Here is a 17,746-nt window from a genome sequence, read left to right on the forward strand (position 1 = left end):
TTTTCTTATAAGCGTTGTTTGTTTACAGTGTAATGACGTTCCGCCACAAAATGACATTTGACCGCCTGATTTAACGCGACGTTCCGTTCACCGTAAAGAAAGTTCGATTTTTATTAATGAATAGCCCTTTTTTCGAAAAAGTGATCAATGGAAGGCATATATAATACGTATACTAATTCATTAAAACACTTTCCCAAAAAGTGTCAAGTAGCCAATACACAGTATTACGAATCTCTAGGTATAATAATTTTAAAAAATATACATTTTATGCACAAATAATATAAGTCTTATTTTTAAAGTCGTAAATTTATTAAAATAACGTAAAAACTGTATAAACTCTTTACAGCTTGACTTTACTGTGCGTACAGCGGTTTTCGGAATCGTTAGATTGTGCATTTTTAAGCTTTGATCAAGCTCATATAAACGGTTTGACCCAACCAAAGAAATTGACAGTTGTACGACCGTGTATTCAGAAGTGACTATTTTTGCATGTTCGCACATAGATTAATATATGGAAAACAAAGCATTTGGTAAGTATAATCTCCAAAATGTTATATTATTTTATATTATTAATTCCCAAAATAAACATAGAATCACAGGTGACAGCCAGATTTACTTGAAATTTTATACATTCTGTGGACCAGGTTTGGCTGAGGTGGTATCGGTATTACATTTCGTATTTAACGGTTTTAAATTAGATCAGAGCCGTATTAAGAGTTTTACCTTGAAAATGTTACAAAATATCAAATGTAGAGTCATTTATTTAGCACTAAATGCTAAAATAACACAGTAAAAGATAAATTCAGAATTGTCAATATTGACAAGCAGGTACGTATATAACCCGACCCATTTCGAAAGTTACCTTTTGCTTTCGTGTCAGTCGCTACTTAAATGACATTTCGATTTGTAAGGATTATGCCAATCAATAATAACTAAAAGTTTTTGTTGAAAAACCGTGCCATTTTGCAATAATTTCAGGTGAAGATGTCGAAACGTTCAGCTGAAGATGGGGGAAATGGCAGTAGCCAGCCGCCGATCAAAAAAGTTCATTTTGAACCCCACTTAATCGGGCCCGTATCCACCCTTGAAGAAATGGATATCAAAGTTTTACAATTTCAAAACAAAAAATTAGCTCAGGTAATGGTATTTCTTCAGTAAAAAAGTCAAAAGTCTGTATAAGGATAAGTATACATCAAGAAAATATAATAAAACGTCACAATCAGCTGTTACTGGATACACTAATGTTAGCCTCATAAAACGCACTCAAACATGTTTTACTATCAAAACTTTCATCTATTTTATTTGTATTGCATCTATTCAATCTATTTTGAAGGGTTTTTTTCGGCAAACAAAAGTATATAATTGATATTTTAATGCAGTAACCTCTTAGGTTAGTTCGAACCTAAAAATCTATGAATTAGTCTATAAATATTAATTATTTTGACTCAGATTAATCAAAATGCATAAAAGCAACAATAAACTAACATTGTATTGTAGTTTAATAACATATTTGTTCTTCTGTTGTCAAGTGTTATAGGTTAATAAATATAAGGTCATATTGCAAGGAGCATCCTTCACCGAATGCTAATTCACGTTTATTGCTGCTACTGTTGTATATACTTTACATTCTCAATGTCAAGTAACAAAAAATACACCTATAACCTTAAAATACTGAAGTTTAAAATTATTGCGTTACTATTATCCAATTCAGCTGTATGTTTGAATTTAGAACAGATATATAAATGGATGAGTAGGATGTCTGTCCATCCATGTACATCCACAAAACATCTCACTTATAGTCTGTAGCATTGTCTATTATTAAAATTTATGTATACCATTGTTTTGTATATTCAAAATTGAGTTTCATTCTAAGTTGAGTTAATAGGACAAAAACGATATAATTGTTTACGAGTATGAGAAGTAATACAATCAGATGTTCATAGTTTTCAAGCTATACTTCACAATATTGGCCAAGTGCAGATTGGTGGAATTTTCAAACCTTTATGAATTTGCTTTTTACAGAAATGTCGATCTTGATTTCCTTACATTATATTCCTTATATAACATCAAAGTAATTAACAAAACATTAACATCAAACCAACAGCCACAATTCAGACCACTAGGTTACCACGCAACGTATATATGTAATACTTCATTACTCTTAAAAAAATACAACTATAATGTAACAATATTCTTGCAGAGAATAGAACAACGGCACAGATGTGAAGCGGAGCTCCGAGCGAGGATTGAGCAGCTGGAAAAGAGACAGACACAAGATGACGCTGTGCTGTGCGTTGTCAATAGATATTGGAACCTGCTGAATGAGGACATCAGAGTGTTGCTACAGCGCTTCGATGCTGAGACTGCAGATGAATCTGAGAATAAAAGTATGTAATATTCGTTATATAAGTAATTGAGGTGGCAAACTAACAGTAAGTCTACATGATGGAGGAAGCTACTGCGGTCTATAGACATCTGTAGTCAACATTGGATAAAATTAGATTCCTAACTGCGGTCCACCACGGATGATTGGCTACCTCTGAGGATTTAGTTAATGCCTAAGAAAGTCTCTATTACCACACCTTTCAAACCAGAACACAGCAGCATATAACACTTGTGATCAGATAGAAATAGATGTAGCAGTGGTGCCTCCAGAGCAAATTTCAAAGGGTTCTTCTTTGAATATGATTTGATATTTAACACAGCGGTCAACTATACGACAGCCGCTCAAATTAGTACTTAAATTTTATTTTGCACCCCATATGTTTACATTTATCTTTTCATATAAATTTGTGGTATAAATCGTGAACGTGAGACAGCACACTATATTGGTGTGAACCAAATCAAGATGAAATTTTTGTGAAATTATTTTTGCTCTTGATAAGATTCTTTTGTTATAAACTGTTTATTACTTGTAGATGAAAATGAAGCGACAACTTCATTCTTAATGCAACTATCCACGTGGGACAAGGAAGAGTTGGACGCTCAGTTGGCAAACAGGGTACAAGTCAGCAAGCGCGCAGTGGCCAAGGTGCTGCAAGCGTTTGACAGGCTACAACAGAGGAATGATAAAATATGGAAAGCTATAAAAAGGGAAGGCGAAGGTAAAGTTATACAACTATTATCGTTTTCTTCTATTGTTTATGTGAAAATCTAGATTTCTTAGCCTTTGTGCTACACTTCTTTAGGCTTAGTATGTAAATTTGAATCAAAAGTGTTTTTTAAATGATCTCTTTAGTATCATTTATAATTAGATGCCAGAATTTGCTCTGTGCTGTGATAATATAGGACTAGCGGACGAGCATGCAGTCCACCCGATAGCAAGTAGCTACTGCCGCCCATGGACATCTATAATCAAACCCAGATAAGATTAGATATTCCTACCTGAAAAAATAAATAATAATTATATAAAATGTTCACCAGAGGGCGCGCCCGCGCCGTCGTTGGAGGAAGTGGTGTTGGCGACCAACGAGGAGGTGACGGCGGAGAACCGGCGGTTGCAGGCGCTGTGCACCACGCTGCACGAGAGCCACCACGCCATGACGCTGCGGGTCGCGCAGCTGCAGGACGCCGTCAACAGCCGAGACACAGAGAACGCTGAGCTCAAGAACCAGATCGATGACCTGCAGTATGAGCTGATGAAGGTAATGTGATGATCACTGTTCATGTCAAAGGATCAATTACCCAAGCAGAAAATATTATATTAATAATATACTTGTCAGAAATATATTATTAGATACATAGTTTTGTAGTCAATTATTATTAGTTGTAAGGTCTAATAGGTAATAGTTAGCGTCATTTAGTCTACTTGATGGCCATTGTGGTCCATAAGCATCTGTAACTAATTCCATGTAGAATGAGGTTTTTCTTGAAGTTGATCATGGGTGCGTTGCCACTCTTGATGACAAACATGGTCGCCTCATATGCAAGTCAGGATGCATCTATACTCTTCCACCGTAGTTTGGAATCCATACTCTTCGCCAGTTAAACCATACTTGTTTTACCACCTTCCAATAATATAAAGTCAAAATTTCATAGTTATATATGGCTATTACTATTATCCATTTTACATATACAACAATGCATGTCCTAAAATACATATCGTTATAATCCAGGTGCGGTCACGCAACGACAAGCTGGAGAACCACCTGGCGGAGGCGATCGAGAAGCTGAAGAGCTACCACCAGTCGGGCACGAGCGCGGCGCCCGCGTGCGCGCCGCCGTCGGCCGCCAGCGCCAAGCTGGAGGACGTGGCCGCCGAGCTGGAGGAGCAGCGCGAGCTCGCCAACAACCGCCTGGCCGAGCTCGACCGCCTGCACCGCCAGCACCGCGACACGCTCAAGGAGCTCGAGAAGCTCAAGATGGACGTGAGTAGACTCCGCGCCAAACTTCTAGTGCAATCTGAATATAGAAATGAGTCGCTTCGCAACAGCAAATTGTAGATATTACTGGGACGAAGATAGCGAGGGACCCCCAGTCACCCATCCGCTGCCCACGGGTACATAGTTGCGTTAGTGTGTCCATACTGTTGCTACGGAATATATGCTTATAGTTGTGTTCGACCGTATTGGCTCTCTTAACTACACCTGCACGCAACAACTTCACTCCAACAACTTTAATAGACTAAGTAATAAAATATCAGTGACAGCCTGCCTTTTGAGACGATCAAGGTTCTGTTGCGCTTATCAATAGACAAATCAACATTACATCAACACGAAGATGTGAGTTGTATCTTAAAATTATACTGGATGAATTGAAATAAATCCTGGATACTAAAATTGTTTCACTAACCTTAATTTTAGTAAAACTGACACGCCTTAATCTAGCAAAGCTTAATTTTGGAGCTAACTGCAGACTCATTGATTAAAATGTACCATTACCATTATCATGGTAGTAGGAGATTTTATGAGCTACTTTCCTCAGGTTTGTTCATATGCAATTTTGGAAATAAAATCTAGTAATTTCACGTATTTACTAATCCTACTGTAAATGTATTCAAGTTTAATGTTTTTAGTGTATAATTCAACTATTTGATTCTTTCAGATCCGACAATTACCGGAGTCTGTGATAGTGGAGACTACGGAGTACAAGTGCCTGCAGAGTCAGTTCTCGGTGTTGTACAACGAGTCGATGCAAATGAAGACGGCGCTGGACGAGACCCGCATGCAGCTGCAGAACGCCAAGAATCTACACATGCGACAGATTGAGATGATGGAGGTGAATATTAAGGTTCTTATTACTATATCAACTTTGTTGTTGTTGTGTTAAAGTGTTAGATTGACTGTTTTTTTTTTATAATGTAGTAGTAGCACACGAGCATGCAATCCTGTATTATACCTGTATTATACTAAATATCCCAATACCTGATGGTAAGTGGCTACTGCCGCCCATGAACATCGGTAATCAACCCCAGATAGGATGAGATATTCCTACCTGAGGTCGGCCTACAGATGCGCCGCTACCCCTGAGGTCAAAGTTGGAAAGCCTCGGAAAAGTGTGTGGCTTAGAAACATCAACAATGCTGTCTATCGTCTAAGTTTGATAGTTTGAATAGGTGTTGTATGGTGAATAAAGCTATACACAATGTATGTATCCATTAGTAAAAGGCTTCTTTATTCTAATAAGAAAACAAATATCATTAATTTTCATTTGCAAGGAAAATATAATACAAAAGTGTGTGGCTGTAAAAGGAAATAAGGGAAGTATTTCAATATTTTCTAATTTCTTGGGCATAGAGAACAAAAATTAAGACATTTACAGAACTATAATGTATGTACTTACTAAGGAAAGTTACTGTCCTACAATTTTTACTACTCGAATTGTTTCAAACATCGTAAATTTTCATGCAATAAAATAAAATAATATAATGTCTTTCAGAGTGAAGAATTAGCAAGACAAAAGGCTCTCAGAGCGGAAATGATACAATTAGAAGATGTATTAGGACAACTAAGGAAAGAGTATGAAATGTTAAGGATAGAGTTTGAGCAGAACTTGGCCGCGAATGAACAGACCGGGCCCATCAATAGAGAGATGAGGCATTTGATCACGTCGTTACAGAATCACAATCAACAGTTGAAGGGGGAAGTTCATAGGTATAAGAGGAAATATAAGGACACTAGCCAGGAGTTAAATAAGGTATGTGAATATGTCATAGTTATGTGACAGTTTGTCATTTATCATTACTTCTCAGAATTTGATCCGTATAAGTAACACTATCAGATAGTGGAATAATATAGAGGGTGTATTTTTTTATTTAAATCAACTTGTTCGATTTCCGGCTAGGGAAAAAGATATTTTAGAAAAGTAATGATGCAGTTTTAGTTTTGATCAAAATCGGCCTCGTAAGTCCTTTCAGCATTTTTCGCTAATCTTTATAGTTTGGGAATTGGCCCTGAAGGCCCGTTTGGAAAATTCACCCTGTATATGTTTTTTATTAACCAATCTATATAATCTATTGCACAAACGTATTTCTGTCATGTAACAGCGGTAACAAGCTCTCATGTATTCTAGTTGAAGGATATGGTAAGGGAGAGACACACGTAAGGCTAAAAGTTATTAAGAGAAGAACTGCTGCTACACCATCTCTTAGCATTAAGCAATTTTTCACGTTATATGGAAGAAGCTGAAGCTAGGAAATAGGTTACTGTCTTAATTCTGAGGAAAGGCAAATGCATCTGTGATCACCTTTTAGTCAGAACCCCTGTAGAATGGAGTTGGTTACACATATCCATAAGTGCCAATGACCACTATTTATCATATGGACTACATGCTCGTTTAATTCCAATTCACTTAGTATACATTTATAAAAACATTAATTAATTACACAAATATTCCTTTTAGTTACGTAAAGAGACTGAAGAAGCGGCGACGCGTGGGGGGGAAGGTACTGATGAAAAACCCCTCACCGTTAAGAAAGAAGAAACGGAACCTGAGGTCAGAAGTACTTTTTAATTTTATTTATGATAGTTTTTATATAAGGCCCTGACGCAATGGTCATCATGCAAATTATAAGCAATGAGATGTCTAGAATTCCTAATGTAAACTGTGACTTGATATATCTCAATTTAGCCTTTTTTAATGCAAAAGGTGATTGTATAAATTTTTCCTAGGCATCCCACCTTAGTCTTTAGAGTTACCGACGCATCTATGTGGACCTCGGGTAGGTGTCTAATCTTATCTGGAGTTGATTACAGATGTCCATAGACGGCAGTAGCCACTTGCTATTAGGTGGACTGCATGCTCGATTGCTATTATAAAAAAAAAAACAATATTTTCTAGACACTTAGCAGACAGCTAGTATGATGACTAGAATGCTAGTCGACGGAAGCCCCACGTGGGGCTTTGTTGAAGATACATATATAAACTCAATGTAAATTAATTTACTTTTAAATATATCTATGTGTCACTCTTTGATTTGATCAGTCTGTCTGTCAAGTGTATGTTTAATGTAGTGTACAGATTCCAAGTAATATATCGTGATTAATCCTGCAAGTTCGTTCATATTATCCTGTAACTCCTTCAGGCTTCCGTCGCGGTCAGAGGTCGTTGACAATAGTTTCTTCTATGTATCCCTCACAAACACTACTTTTTTCAGGATAAAATTTACCCTATGGCTTTTTCTCGACCCCTGACATCTATACAAAATTTTATGACAATCACTGATAGTTAAAGCGTAAAAGCATAGCGAACAAACAGACTCACTTTCGCATTTATAATATTAATTAGTATTTTGTGTTTTTACTTTGTGACTTGTGATTTCTAAAAATATGTTATTGTCCAGGGTGAAGACGGTAGCGCGGGCGAGGCCAAAGCGGCGGCGAGCAAGGAGCACGGCCGCGCCAAGCTGCAGGAGCAGGAGCTCATCATCAAGGACCTCAGGCAACAGATCAAGTAAATAGCTCATGCACGGCATACAGTGGCTCTTTTATGTCGCTCTGGTGCTTTTTTTATTGATTTCATTGTATGTTTATGTCTCTAGTGATGTCTTACTCTGTCAAGAAATTTTGGAATAGTAAATTCCAATTTAATTCCAAATATATTTTTTACGTTTATAATTTTTATTAGTTAAGAAAATTTATTCCTAAATTTAAGTTTTGTCAGTCAATCTGGAATGGATTTTATTTGTTTTATATCTTGACACTTGTTTTATATTTAATGGTCCCTAATAATAGTAGTGTTAAGTGCTACTGTGGCTTGGTAAAGGTTAATAAAAGGTGAAAGGAGTATACATTTCTGAGGCATTCCAGCTTAGTCCTCTGCTGTGCGTATGTGGCTGACCTCAGATAAGAATTTAATCTTGGAGGTTGATTATGATGTTCATGGGCGGCAGGAGCCACTCGTAGCCACCATGACGTGGACTATACGCTCGTCTGCTACTCCTATGTTATATATGTAAAAAATCTTAATTGTAGCTTTAACAATGACATACTTTTAGCATGATCCCCAAAATGTGATAAATGGCAGAAAAGCGACGAATGAGCAGAAGGAGCTGAAGTTGCTGCTGGACATGTACAAGGGCGTGAGCAAGGAGCAGCGCGACAAGGTGCAGCTGATGGCCGCCGAGCGCAAGGCGCGCCAGGAGCTCGAGGACCACCGCCAGAAGGCGAAGATGGCGCAGGTGAGGCTCCCGCCTGTAATCCAGGACTACACCCCTCTTGAAGAGCCCCATATCATATCTCTGAGGGAATACCTCAGTTTCGCACGTACGCAAAACGTCAAAATTACCATGCATACCGAACCGTGGAAGGTGGAACTGTAGCTCGTCTGCTATTCCTATATTATTATAAAACAAAATAAAAAAGCAGGCAGCGGTGCAGGTTCCTTCCCTTCCCTGTTTCCAGATCCTGCTTCTGCCAGCTAAAACAATAATATTATATATTCAGTTTTTTATATGTATATAAGAGTTAGAAGAAGAAGAATTAAATTTTATGTTTTCGATTAACAATATTTATTTATAATGTACTATTTTAATGTGTTTAGTACTAATTTAAAAATTATTACAGGAGAGCAAACGAGAGAGGCGGTTGGCGGACGAGGACGCTCTTCGAAAAATCAAGCAATTGGAGGAGCAGAAGTACGAGCTACAGAAACAGTTGTCGTGCGCGCGGCCCAATGCAGACCCGCTACATGCCTTCTCCCGACCGTTCGCTGGTTCCCAGGTTTGATAAAGTTGTATATTATGGACACAAATATAATTAGAAATTTTCTAATTTGTAATAAAGTAATAATTGCCACACCTCCACTGCAACTACTATCTCCTATACCAGTGGAGCTTTGATTTAAACAGAGTGCACAGACTTATATAAAATATTTACTTGAGATATTTTATTTAAGTTCTAAGAAGAGTGACATAATTATGATATCGGATTTTGGCATTTTTTTGTCCTATCATGATTAATATTTTGTACTTGTAATATAAATAATATAGATATTGGACATCTAGTTTATGCGACAGTGCCGACACTGCCGACAAGCCATTTTATCATTAGACAGATTACATACCTATCTATGTGTATAATTAAGTATAGTCAGCGCCAAACTGCTAGTCCGCTCTGAAGTTGTTGCGAGGAGGTGTAGTGATACAAATCGCAATCGCGTCGCCATAGTAGGTATTTATATATTCAGAGCGGACTAGCAGTTTTACGCGGAATATTACTGGTTTTCATAACTGTATTTTCAGGAAGAGGAGGCATTACTAAATGAAATGGAGGTAACGGGGCAAGCGTTCGAGGACATGCAAGAGCAAAACTCAAGACTGATACAGCAGCTGAGAGAGAAGGACGACGCCAACTTCAAACTCATGTCGGAGAGAATAAAGGCTAATTCATTGCACAAGCTCTTGAGGGAAGAGAAACAACTGTTACAAGAACAGGTATGTGTAGGTGTGAAGTCAAATTAATGTTTAAACCTGTTTATACTGCATTTTGGCAATCGTGCATCTTCTTTACTTCTTGTACTGGTAGCCGAATTGTTGAATTTTTAATATTTTGTATTAGTGTTCGATTTATTAGTAAAATGGCATCCAATATAAATAAACGTGTATTTGGCGAATGTCATTTAAAATATATTTTTTATATTAACTAAAAATGAAACCTCAATACTTGGTACAATTGATGAAATTGAGACTTATTAAAAAAATACTAAAAATTAAAAATTAAGGAAAATAAGCTTTGTAGTAGTTAAATCTACTATTTTTCTGCATTGTACAATTTAATTTACAATTCACAGACTTAGCTCTGATTCTATTTAGACTGAAATATTTCGCGGCAAGCTATTATTATTGAATTGTACAGTGTAACAAAATGGTGGGTTCAAATACTACAAAGTTTATTTACTTAATTTTATTGCATATTGTAAAAATATTTTTTTACTATGATTTTTTTTAAACAAGAATATCTGTTCAACTTATGTACCTAATTGAAAAATAATAATTTTTTTTTGAAAGTTATTTATCACACTACTTTTGTGTTCGCTCACACTAATGAACAACTCAGCTTAGACCTCGCGGACTATAGCATCAGTGGCCGACCAGGTAGTTGTATGAAATCCTATCTGGGGTTGATTACACCTACCAAACGGTGGATTGCATGCTCGTCAGCTGCTCGTATATTATAAAAAAAAAACGTGCATTATCCGCACGAGGGCAATGGGCATGATGACAGTATTAAAAATCGAAGAATAAATGATTTACTTAAAAACAATATGTTGAAAGCATTCTCAAAAAAGGCCAGTTTTAATAAAAACTTTAAGATTCATTATATTTTCAATAAAATAAAAGTATAAAATAATGCAGTCGGCCATCTTGTCTAAAACGCTAATCGGGGCGAAATGACGTCATTTTTTTGGCGTGTCACCGTATTGCTTGAACTTTTCCATGGGATATTGAAGCGTGACGTCACTCGCGGACGCCATGACGCCCGTGAGCGTTTTCGCGCTTAATTCAAAATTTGTTTTAAAAATGCTAATATTTCCGTTAATACTGAATTTATTGTCGATTTTTGGAATCAGTAGACATGTACCTACATTATAGAAGGGGAGAAAAATGTGTCATCATGCCCATTGTAACATGGCGTGTTTCATAACGGTGTGGTCTCAGGTGGTGACGCGCGACCAGCAGATCGAGTCGATGGGCGGCGTGGCGCGGCGCCTGGAGGAGAAGGAGCGCCTGCTGCAGGCCACGCTGTCCGCGGTGGAGAAGGAGCTGCTGCTGCGCCAGCAGGCCATGGAGATGCACAAGCGGAAGGCGATCGAGTCCGCGCAGTCCGCCGCCGATCTCAAGCTGCATCTCGGTATGTCACGCTACTACAATACATTCGAATGCGTCGCTTTCTTTTATCAGGCCTGGCCACACTGAACGCGTCTCCCTAGGGCGTTAGCGCTAGAGGTAAATCCTGACACCGCTGAGTTGTATTGTACTGAGTTAGTAGTAACCGGCGCACAGAGCGCGTACGCTTAGGCGCGAATACATACGCGCGGGCGTTATTTTTCCCTTATAATGATGCTAGTACGCAAATCTGTAAAATAATTCAACGCCCGGCGACAAGAATGCCTAACACTGCGTCAGCCGTACGCGTATGCGTTCTGTGTAACCGCTTAGTAGTAACTCGCTACAACACATCTCGGTGCTAAAGCGTGGCGTCAAGATTTTCTTTTAACGCCTAACGCAGCGCTAAAATACGCGTTCTGTTTGGTCGGGCCTTTAATGTTTTCTCAGAAAATTGGGGCAAATATTGTTTTTTTTTCTACTTTTCAAATTTTTCAATATTCGCTTTATTTTATAAAAGCGTGGTACGCATTTAAAATGTACACAGTTATTGTAACGTGCAGATTTACATTATATAATTAACTATTAATAGTATCAATTTATACAATTAAGGATTTTTTATTACAAATGATAATACACCTGTGTATAACATTTGTATATAGAATAATAAAAATAATAAAAACCATTACAATTTTCCACACAAACTTTCCAGAGAAATATCACGCGCAAATGAAAGAGGCGCAACAGGTGGTCGCCGAGAAAACGAGCGCCTTGGAAGCTGAAGCGTATAAAACAAAAAGATTACATGTGAGTTAGAAAATTTTAATATAGATATTTTTTACGATGTTATCGTTTTTGGATTAGCAGAAAGTACTTACCAACAAGTGGAAAATAATTTCCACATCCTTGCCAAAGAGGAATTTGTGAATCCAACAATAGTTTGTTGCTTTTTGCGGTCCTGGAATGTTGGTATTGTTGTCACTTGCAATATAATTGTAATGTGTGTGTGTGTGTGTTGTGTGATATCAGGAGGAGTTGGCGGTGCTGAGGCGCAAGGCGGAGCGCATGAAGAAGATGGAGCAGGCCGGCAGCAGCATGGACGAGGTGCTGCTCGAGGAGATCCGCGAGTACAAGGAGACGCTCACCTGCCCTTCATGCAAGGTACATGCAAACCCCTTTTGTACACCACATCGATGCTTTGAAAACGACATTAATAAAATTAAATTATCAAATATTAGAAGTAAATGGTGTAATATGATGATAGTAGAAAATTAATACAATAAATATTATAATAATGTTTGCAAGTAATATTCATACATTTTTTCTTGTATAGTAGAAGTACAGTTTGTCTTGTTATTTATGTTCAATACACAATATACTTCTTGTTTGCTGGATTTTTGTGTTTAATATACATTAACTAAGGCTAGATTTACTTAATTTCATTGAGTTTGTACATTGGGAAAGTTGAGCAATACATCCTTTTAATTATTTTATGACAAATTCGTAACGCATATACGCGTATACTAACTATATTAGGTCATGTGGTAGTTTGATATGGTTACAATCCTTTTATAAAATACCAAATGTGTATTTTAATATGTGTGTCTGGTGATGTTTGCAGGTGAAGCGCAAGGACGCGGTGCTGACGAAGTGTTTCCACGTGTTCTGCTGGGACTGCCTGCGCACGCGCTACGAGACGCGCCAGCGCAAGTGCCCCAAGTGCAACGCGGCCTTCGGCGCCAACGACTACCACCGCCTCTACCTCTCCACCTAGCTCGCCGCGCGCGGCCGAGAGGCTTGCCGAACCAACGTCAGTCTGAATGTAAGCAATCTTCGTGGGGCTTGGATTGGCCGGACCGAACACGGATTCCTTTCAGTGAGAACATGTCCTTACGTGCCCCAAGACTTAATGTTTATCGAATATAATTCTTGAAAGGAATATACAAATTTGTATTAATAACAGAATTTAAAATCATAAGTTAATTAAACCGCAAGCCGATCGTGGCTGGCCTTGGGGCATCGCGGGTAGAAAGGACCATCTAGAAGGCAGCCTCAGGTTAACGGGCTGTAGATTGGCGCGACCTCAGGCGATTTATTCTGATAACCGCCGTTGTGTTGGCCGACGATCGCGGAGATTACACGATATTGTCTGCACTATCGTCCAAACTCGAAATAATTTGTATTTAACACACGTTCTTATGGAAGGATCTCGTAAAAAGTTACTAACTTAAAACATTTTAAATTAATTTTAAAACTTTTTAAAATTAAATTAATGCGTAAGCCCTGCCCACATCAGTATAAAGATTTGTAAAACTATTCTATTAATAATATATCAATTTTACATTTCAAAACTTTACTTATATATTATCAATTTAACTATATTAGTTCTGAATTAGAATGGAGTATATACATAATGAAATTTTAATCATAATATTTCTTGTAAGAATATTTGACTGAAACGTGAAAGAATCGAGACTGGATAATAGTGTAGAGATCTTAAGACTGTAAGGCACTTAACATTATGCGATCTGTGGAAACTGTTATTAATGTGAATATAACCAACCACACTTTCTAGTGTGTGGCAGTTCTCCTTTCAGTGCAATGATTTGAATTACGATTATTTATACATAACTATCTTAATTCTCAGGCAATACATCTGTGATTGGGTTCATATAGATCATCTGTTGTATATGGAGTCGGTTACAGATGTCCAAGATCTTATAAAAAAAGTTTAGAATATTTGAGTCAAACGTGAACGGATCGAGACTGAACTGTACAGATTCGTAAGACTAACAAACCCAATATTATGCGATCTATCTAAAATATCGATATAACAGTACAAAGGTTTACGAAGGTCGCATAATGTAGTGCTAAATGAGTAGCGTTGTTACCCCGATCGTCCCGCCCTCTGGCGGTTGTGCCACCCACCTGATCGCTGGTGGTCGCAGACCAGTATTGAACAAACGCACGACCTCGTGCAGGTTGTGAGTCGCACCTCACTATGCGACGACGTCGATATCGACTTCTTGTCTTGTTTCGATCGTATGTGATGGCTGTTGTGATTCGAAAATTTTCTTATTAGTCTGATGGTAACCGAGTGTTGTAGTGGTGACGTCGATAAAGTAAAAATCAGGTCGATATCTCAAGATTTGTTATGCTTACTTTGCCATGACATTATTCACTATGAACCCAGTGACACACGTTAATTATTATACAGCTGATCTAATGTGCTAATGTGAGAATACATAACCACTTCCTATTTGTTAATCATAATAATTTTCATATTCAATTTAATCCTGTAAAACAGTCCTAAAAGCACCAAATTGATAACATATAAACGATTGTCACATCGTGTCTTATTTTCAGTTTCACTTATTATTGTTTGTCGAATCAATTAAATCAATAAGATTTAATTGATTCGACAAACAACACGAGGAGACAATTTTATTAACTATCAGATGATTTCTTTTCTTTTTATATTAAGCAATACACTTTTTCACATTATCATGTCTGTGATGTAATTAGGATAATCCGCTATTTCGCGTCAGACTATTTTGCTATTTTACTATCCCAGCGATGGATTAGATAAATTTTTGAATTACTCCTTACATGGCTTTCGATTGTAAACTTCGATTAAAGTATTTACAATGTAGAACTCTAGTTAGAAACAATTAATTGTTGTAATAATGTTACAGTGTAAGTGTTAAGTGTACAGCGCGTGTAAGAGACATGAATTTTGTATTGATGAAAACATTTTGTATTTTGAGCGCTCTAGAAATTCGACTGCGAATTGTTTATGTAGGTAGATAAAAGTGAAGGAAATCATAAATCGCTTTAAAAATGCAACAATTACCTCTCATAATTTATAATGATTATAATTAAATTTATATTTAATTTCGTCGAGCATAATTCGAGCATTATACGATTATAATATTGCAACGTTTTGTAGGAACCATAATAATTGATACATAGTCGAAAAAAGATGTATTGTCAAATGCGGTTCTAAAAATTTCACAAAAAATGTGATATTAAATTGTGGTATAAAAATAAGTTAAAAAAAATGAAGCAATAATATCACTAATGGAGACTTTTTTGTGAGTGTATTGAGACGATTTAAAAGCATTGTGTGAAGTTTGAGTAGTTGCATTTTATGAAATTGAGAAGTTTAGTTAAGTCGCTAAGAGCCGAAAAAATATAGATTTCTATTCAAGAGGAAGTAACTGTAAAGGAATATTATATAATAACGCATAAGAGATATTCAGAATAGGATAAGAGTTATAGATATTTACATTAAACTCGACAATCCCGATTATATGAATATTTCATATATTCTTTCTTAATTAGCTTTATTACCTTGTGTTGGATATACTTTAAAATAAGTTCCTATCCCGTCAATGATATCTTGTCATGTTGAAAGTTATAATAGTCACTTTTGCTACAATAAAACTAGAAATTAGATTTATGGAAATTACACTTGTGTAATATTGCACCTGAGGGTTAAGAATACGACAAAAATCCCTGTAAATGAAATTTAATTAAATATATAAGAACTACTTTGTTTAATCATCAAGTATCTGTGTGTTGATATTGTTAATAGTCAGAATACCATAAACGTGAACATTGTTTCATCATGTTGTTTAAAATGTAGATCAACTGCAGATAATTAATGACTTGTTATCGAAACCATTCAATACTAGTAATATGAGATTTTTGACGAAATGTTATGTCATTTACACGCGCCGTAATAGTGCAATGGGTCTGTGTTTAGAGTTGCATGTTTAGATATATTTTAAACTAATTACAAGAAAAAAACAAACTTGACTTCATAAGAATTTATAGGGACGCGGTTGATCATTCATTCCTTATTTATAGTGAAAGAATTTTCCATGTATTTAAATATGAATTTAACGATGCACACAAACATAATGTAAGATTTTTAATGCATTTCGCGAACGTGTATGCCGCACGTGTTTTATTAATGTTGTTGTATATGAGATATCATGAAATCGAACAAGTGGATGTATGTAGTTTATTTTGTATCTAGTGTAGTGTTAAGATTTTAATTGTATAATTAGTCCAATGACGGGAGTCTGTATGTATAGATAAAACATGTGGGATCTGTATTTTTTTGTTGTTGTGGGCACTCGTTATTTCCTATAGCTGTAGTATTCTCATACTGCATTTAACAAAACGAATGTGATTCCCCGCACGGATTTTGAACTCTGATTATGAGTTGCGCGGAATTTATTTGGTCTGTTATGTGGGGACATGATGCCACAGCACGCTTTGATCTCAATCGCAATGTTTCCCCACCTGTATCGGCGAATTATTTACAATTTGTAAGCTATTTCTATTAGCAATATACTTGTTACAACTACTATTTACAACTAGAGTAACGCAAATCATATATGCTAAATATGAAGTGGTTAAGTCGCTTATGTGGTGCGATAAAGCTGTACAATAATGAATATGTTTCTAGCTTTATTGCCAAGAGGTCAATATCCGTGACGGGGTATATATTTTCGTTAATATCGCTGTAGTTGCCAGCAGCCCACTGACTGATATTTATACTTTAGGGTTAACATTTCACGCAATAAAATCACTAACCACGACTGACGTGCGAAGTATTTCTTGAAAGTTAACGTTTTTGTGAAGTAAAATTTAAGTGGACATTTAAAACGATTAATTTACCGCAACACGTAATCAGTTGTCATTTGATTGTTGTGTAATATTTTAGACAATACTTACAGTTTTTACAATTAAGTACCACAAATTAATAGTATTAATGGATATGGGAATAAGGACCGTAACAAGGGTCTGATCACAGTTACGATTTGATCGGGCGTTTTTGCAGCGATTACCGGTAACGAGTTCGCAGCGAGTCCATTATGTATAAATTTGCCGTAAAGAATTCAATCAGAAGAGGAATCAATTTATATATATATGATGGGTTTGCTGTAAGCATGTTTATCGATCGCCTAAAAACAAGTTCGCAAATCGACTCTGTGATAAGCCCCTACATATTATATATATGTATGTATGTATATCAAAGACACTTATCTCTTCCTTATTGAAATTGTTAAATGTGTATTGATGTTATCTGTAATAAAACGTGAGTAGGAATTCAATGTTGTGTACAAATTACTGGACATTAGTTATTGCTTTACATTTTTACCTGTAAATCTGTCGCCTTTACAATATATGGGAACCAAAATATTCAATTGACACTATAAACAGTAAAGAAGCTCTATGATGTCTGTTTATTACTTAGATACTACTACTTATTACTTACTAAAGTTTGAACTGTACGTCGCAAACCAAATTATAATGAAATTCAACCATTTGTATAGTCCACGCCAAACTGGTAGTCCGCTCTGAAGTTTTTAGTATATTCAGTATATTCAGAGTAAGACTAGCAGTTTTACGCGGACTATATACGACTGTGTAGAGCGTAGCAGGTCAGTTAGGTCTGAAGATCTGACC

General features: G+C 36.5%; 1 protein-coding gene across 3 annotated transcripts; it reads left to right on the forward strand.

Moving 5' to 3' along the window:
* Window positions 1–643: 643 nt before the first annotated feature.
* On the forward strand, window positions 644–13,499 carry Bre1 (E3 ubiquitin-protein ligase Bre1). Of its 3 annotated transcripts, none has more exons than XM_073088358.1 (17): window positions 644–828; window positions 979–1,137; window positions 2,201–2,387; window positions 2,919–3,104; window positions 3,424–3,644; window positions 4,116–4,367; window positions 5,044–5,229; window positions 5,878–6,135; window positions 6,841–6,933; window positions 7,781–7,890; window positions 8,464–8,617; window positions 9,003–9,158; window positions 9,680–9,871; window positions 11,096–11,288; window positions 11,976–12,070; window positions 12,293–12,424; window positions 12,885–13,499. In XM_073088358.1, the coding sequence occupies exons 2-17, from the start codon at window positions 985–987 to the stop codon at window positions 13,035–13,037; spliced, it is 2,721 nt and encodes a 906-aa protein (XP_072944459.1). In that variant the 5' UTR covers window positions 644–828; window positions 979–984; the 3' UTR covers window positions 13,038–13,499. The 3 variants fall into 3 exon arrangements, with proteins under 3 accessions (XP_072944459.1, XP_072944461.1, XP_072944460.1); XM_073088360.1 differs by having other exon boundaries at window positions 11,117–11,288; XM_073088359.1 differs by having other exon boundaries at window positions 5,044–5,217.
* The last annotated feature ends 4,247 nt before the right edge of the window (window positions 13,500–17,746 follow it).

The sequence above is a fragment of the Epargyreus clarus genome, unplaced genomic scaffold (genome assembly GCF_041222505.1).
Source record: "Epargyreus clarus isolate Ecla_fem2 unplaced genomic scaffold, WU_Ecla_fem_2.2 ptg000026l, whole genome shotgun sequence".
Lineage (NCBI taxonomy): Eukaryota > Metazoa > Arthropoda > Insecta > Lepidoptera > Hesperiidae > Epargyreus > Epargyreus clarus.

Coding starts and splice junctions, on each gene's coding strand:
- Bre1 (XM_073088358.1), top strand. CDS start 985: ATGTCGAAACGTTCAGCTGAAGATGGGGGAAATGGCAGTAGCCAGCCG. Junction 3,645..4,115: donor TGCAGTATGAGCTGATGAAG/GTAATGTGATGA, acceptor GTTATAATCCAG/GTGCGGTCACGCAACGACAA. Junction 4,368..5,043: donor TCGAGAAGCTCAAGATGGAC/GTGAGTAGACTC, acceptor TGATTCTTTCAG/ATCCGACAATTACCGGAGTC.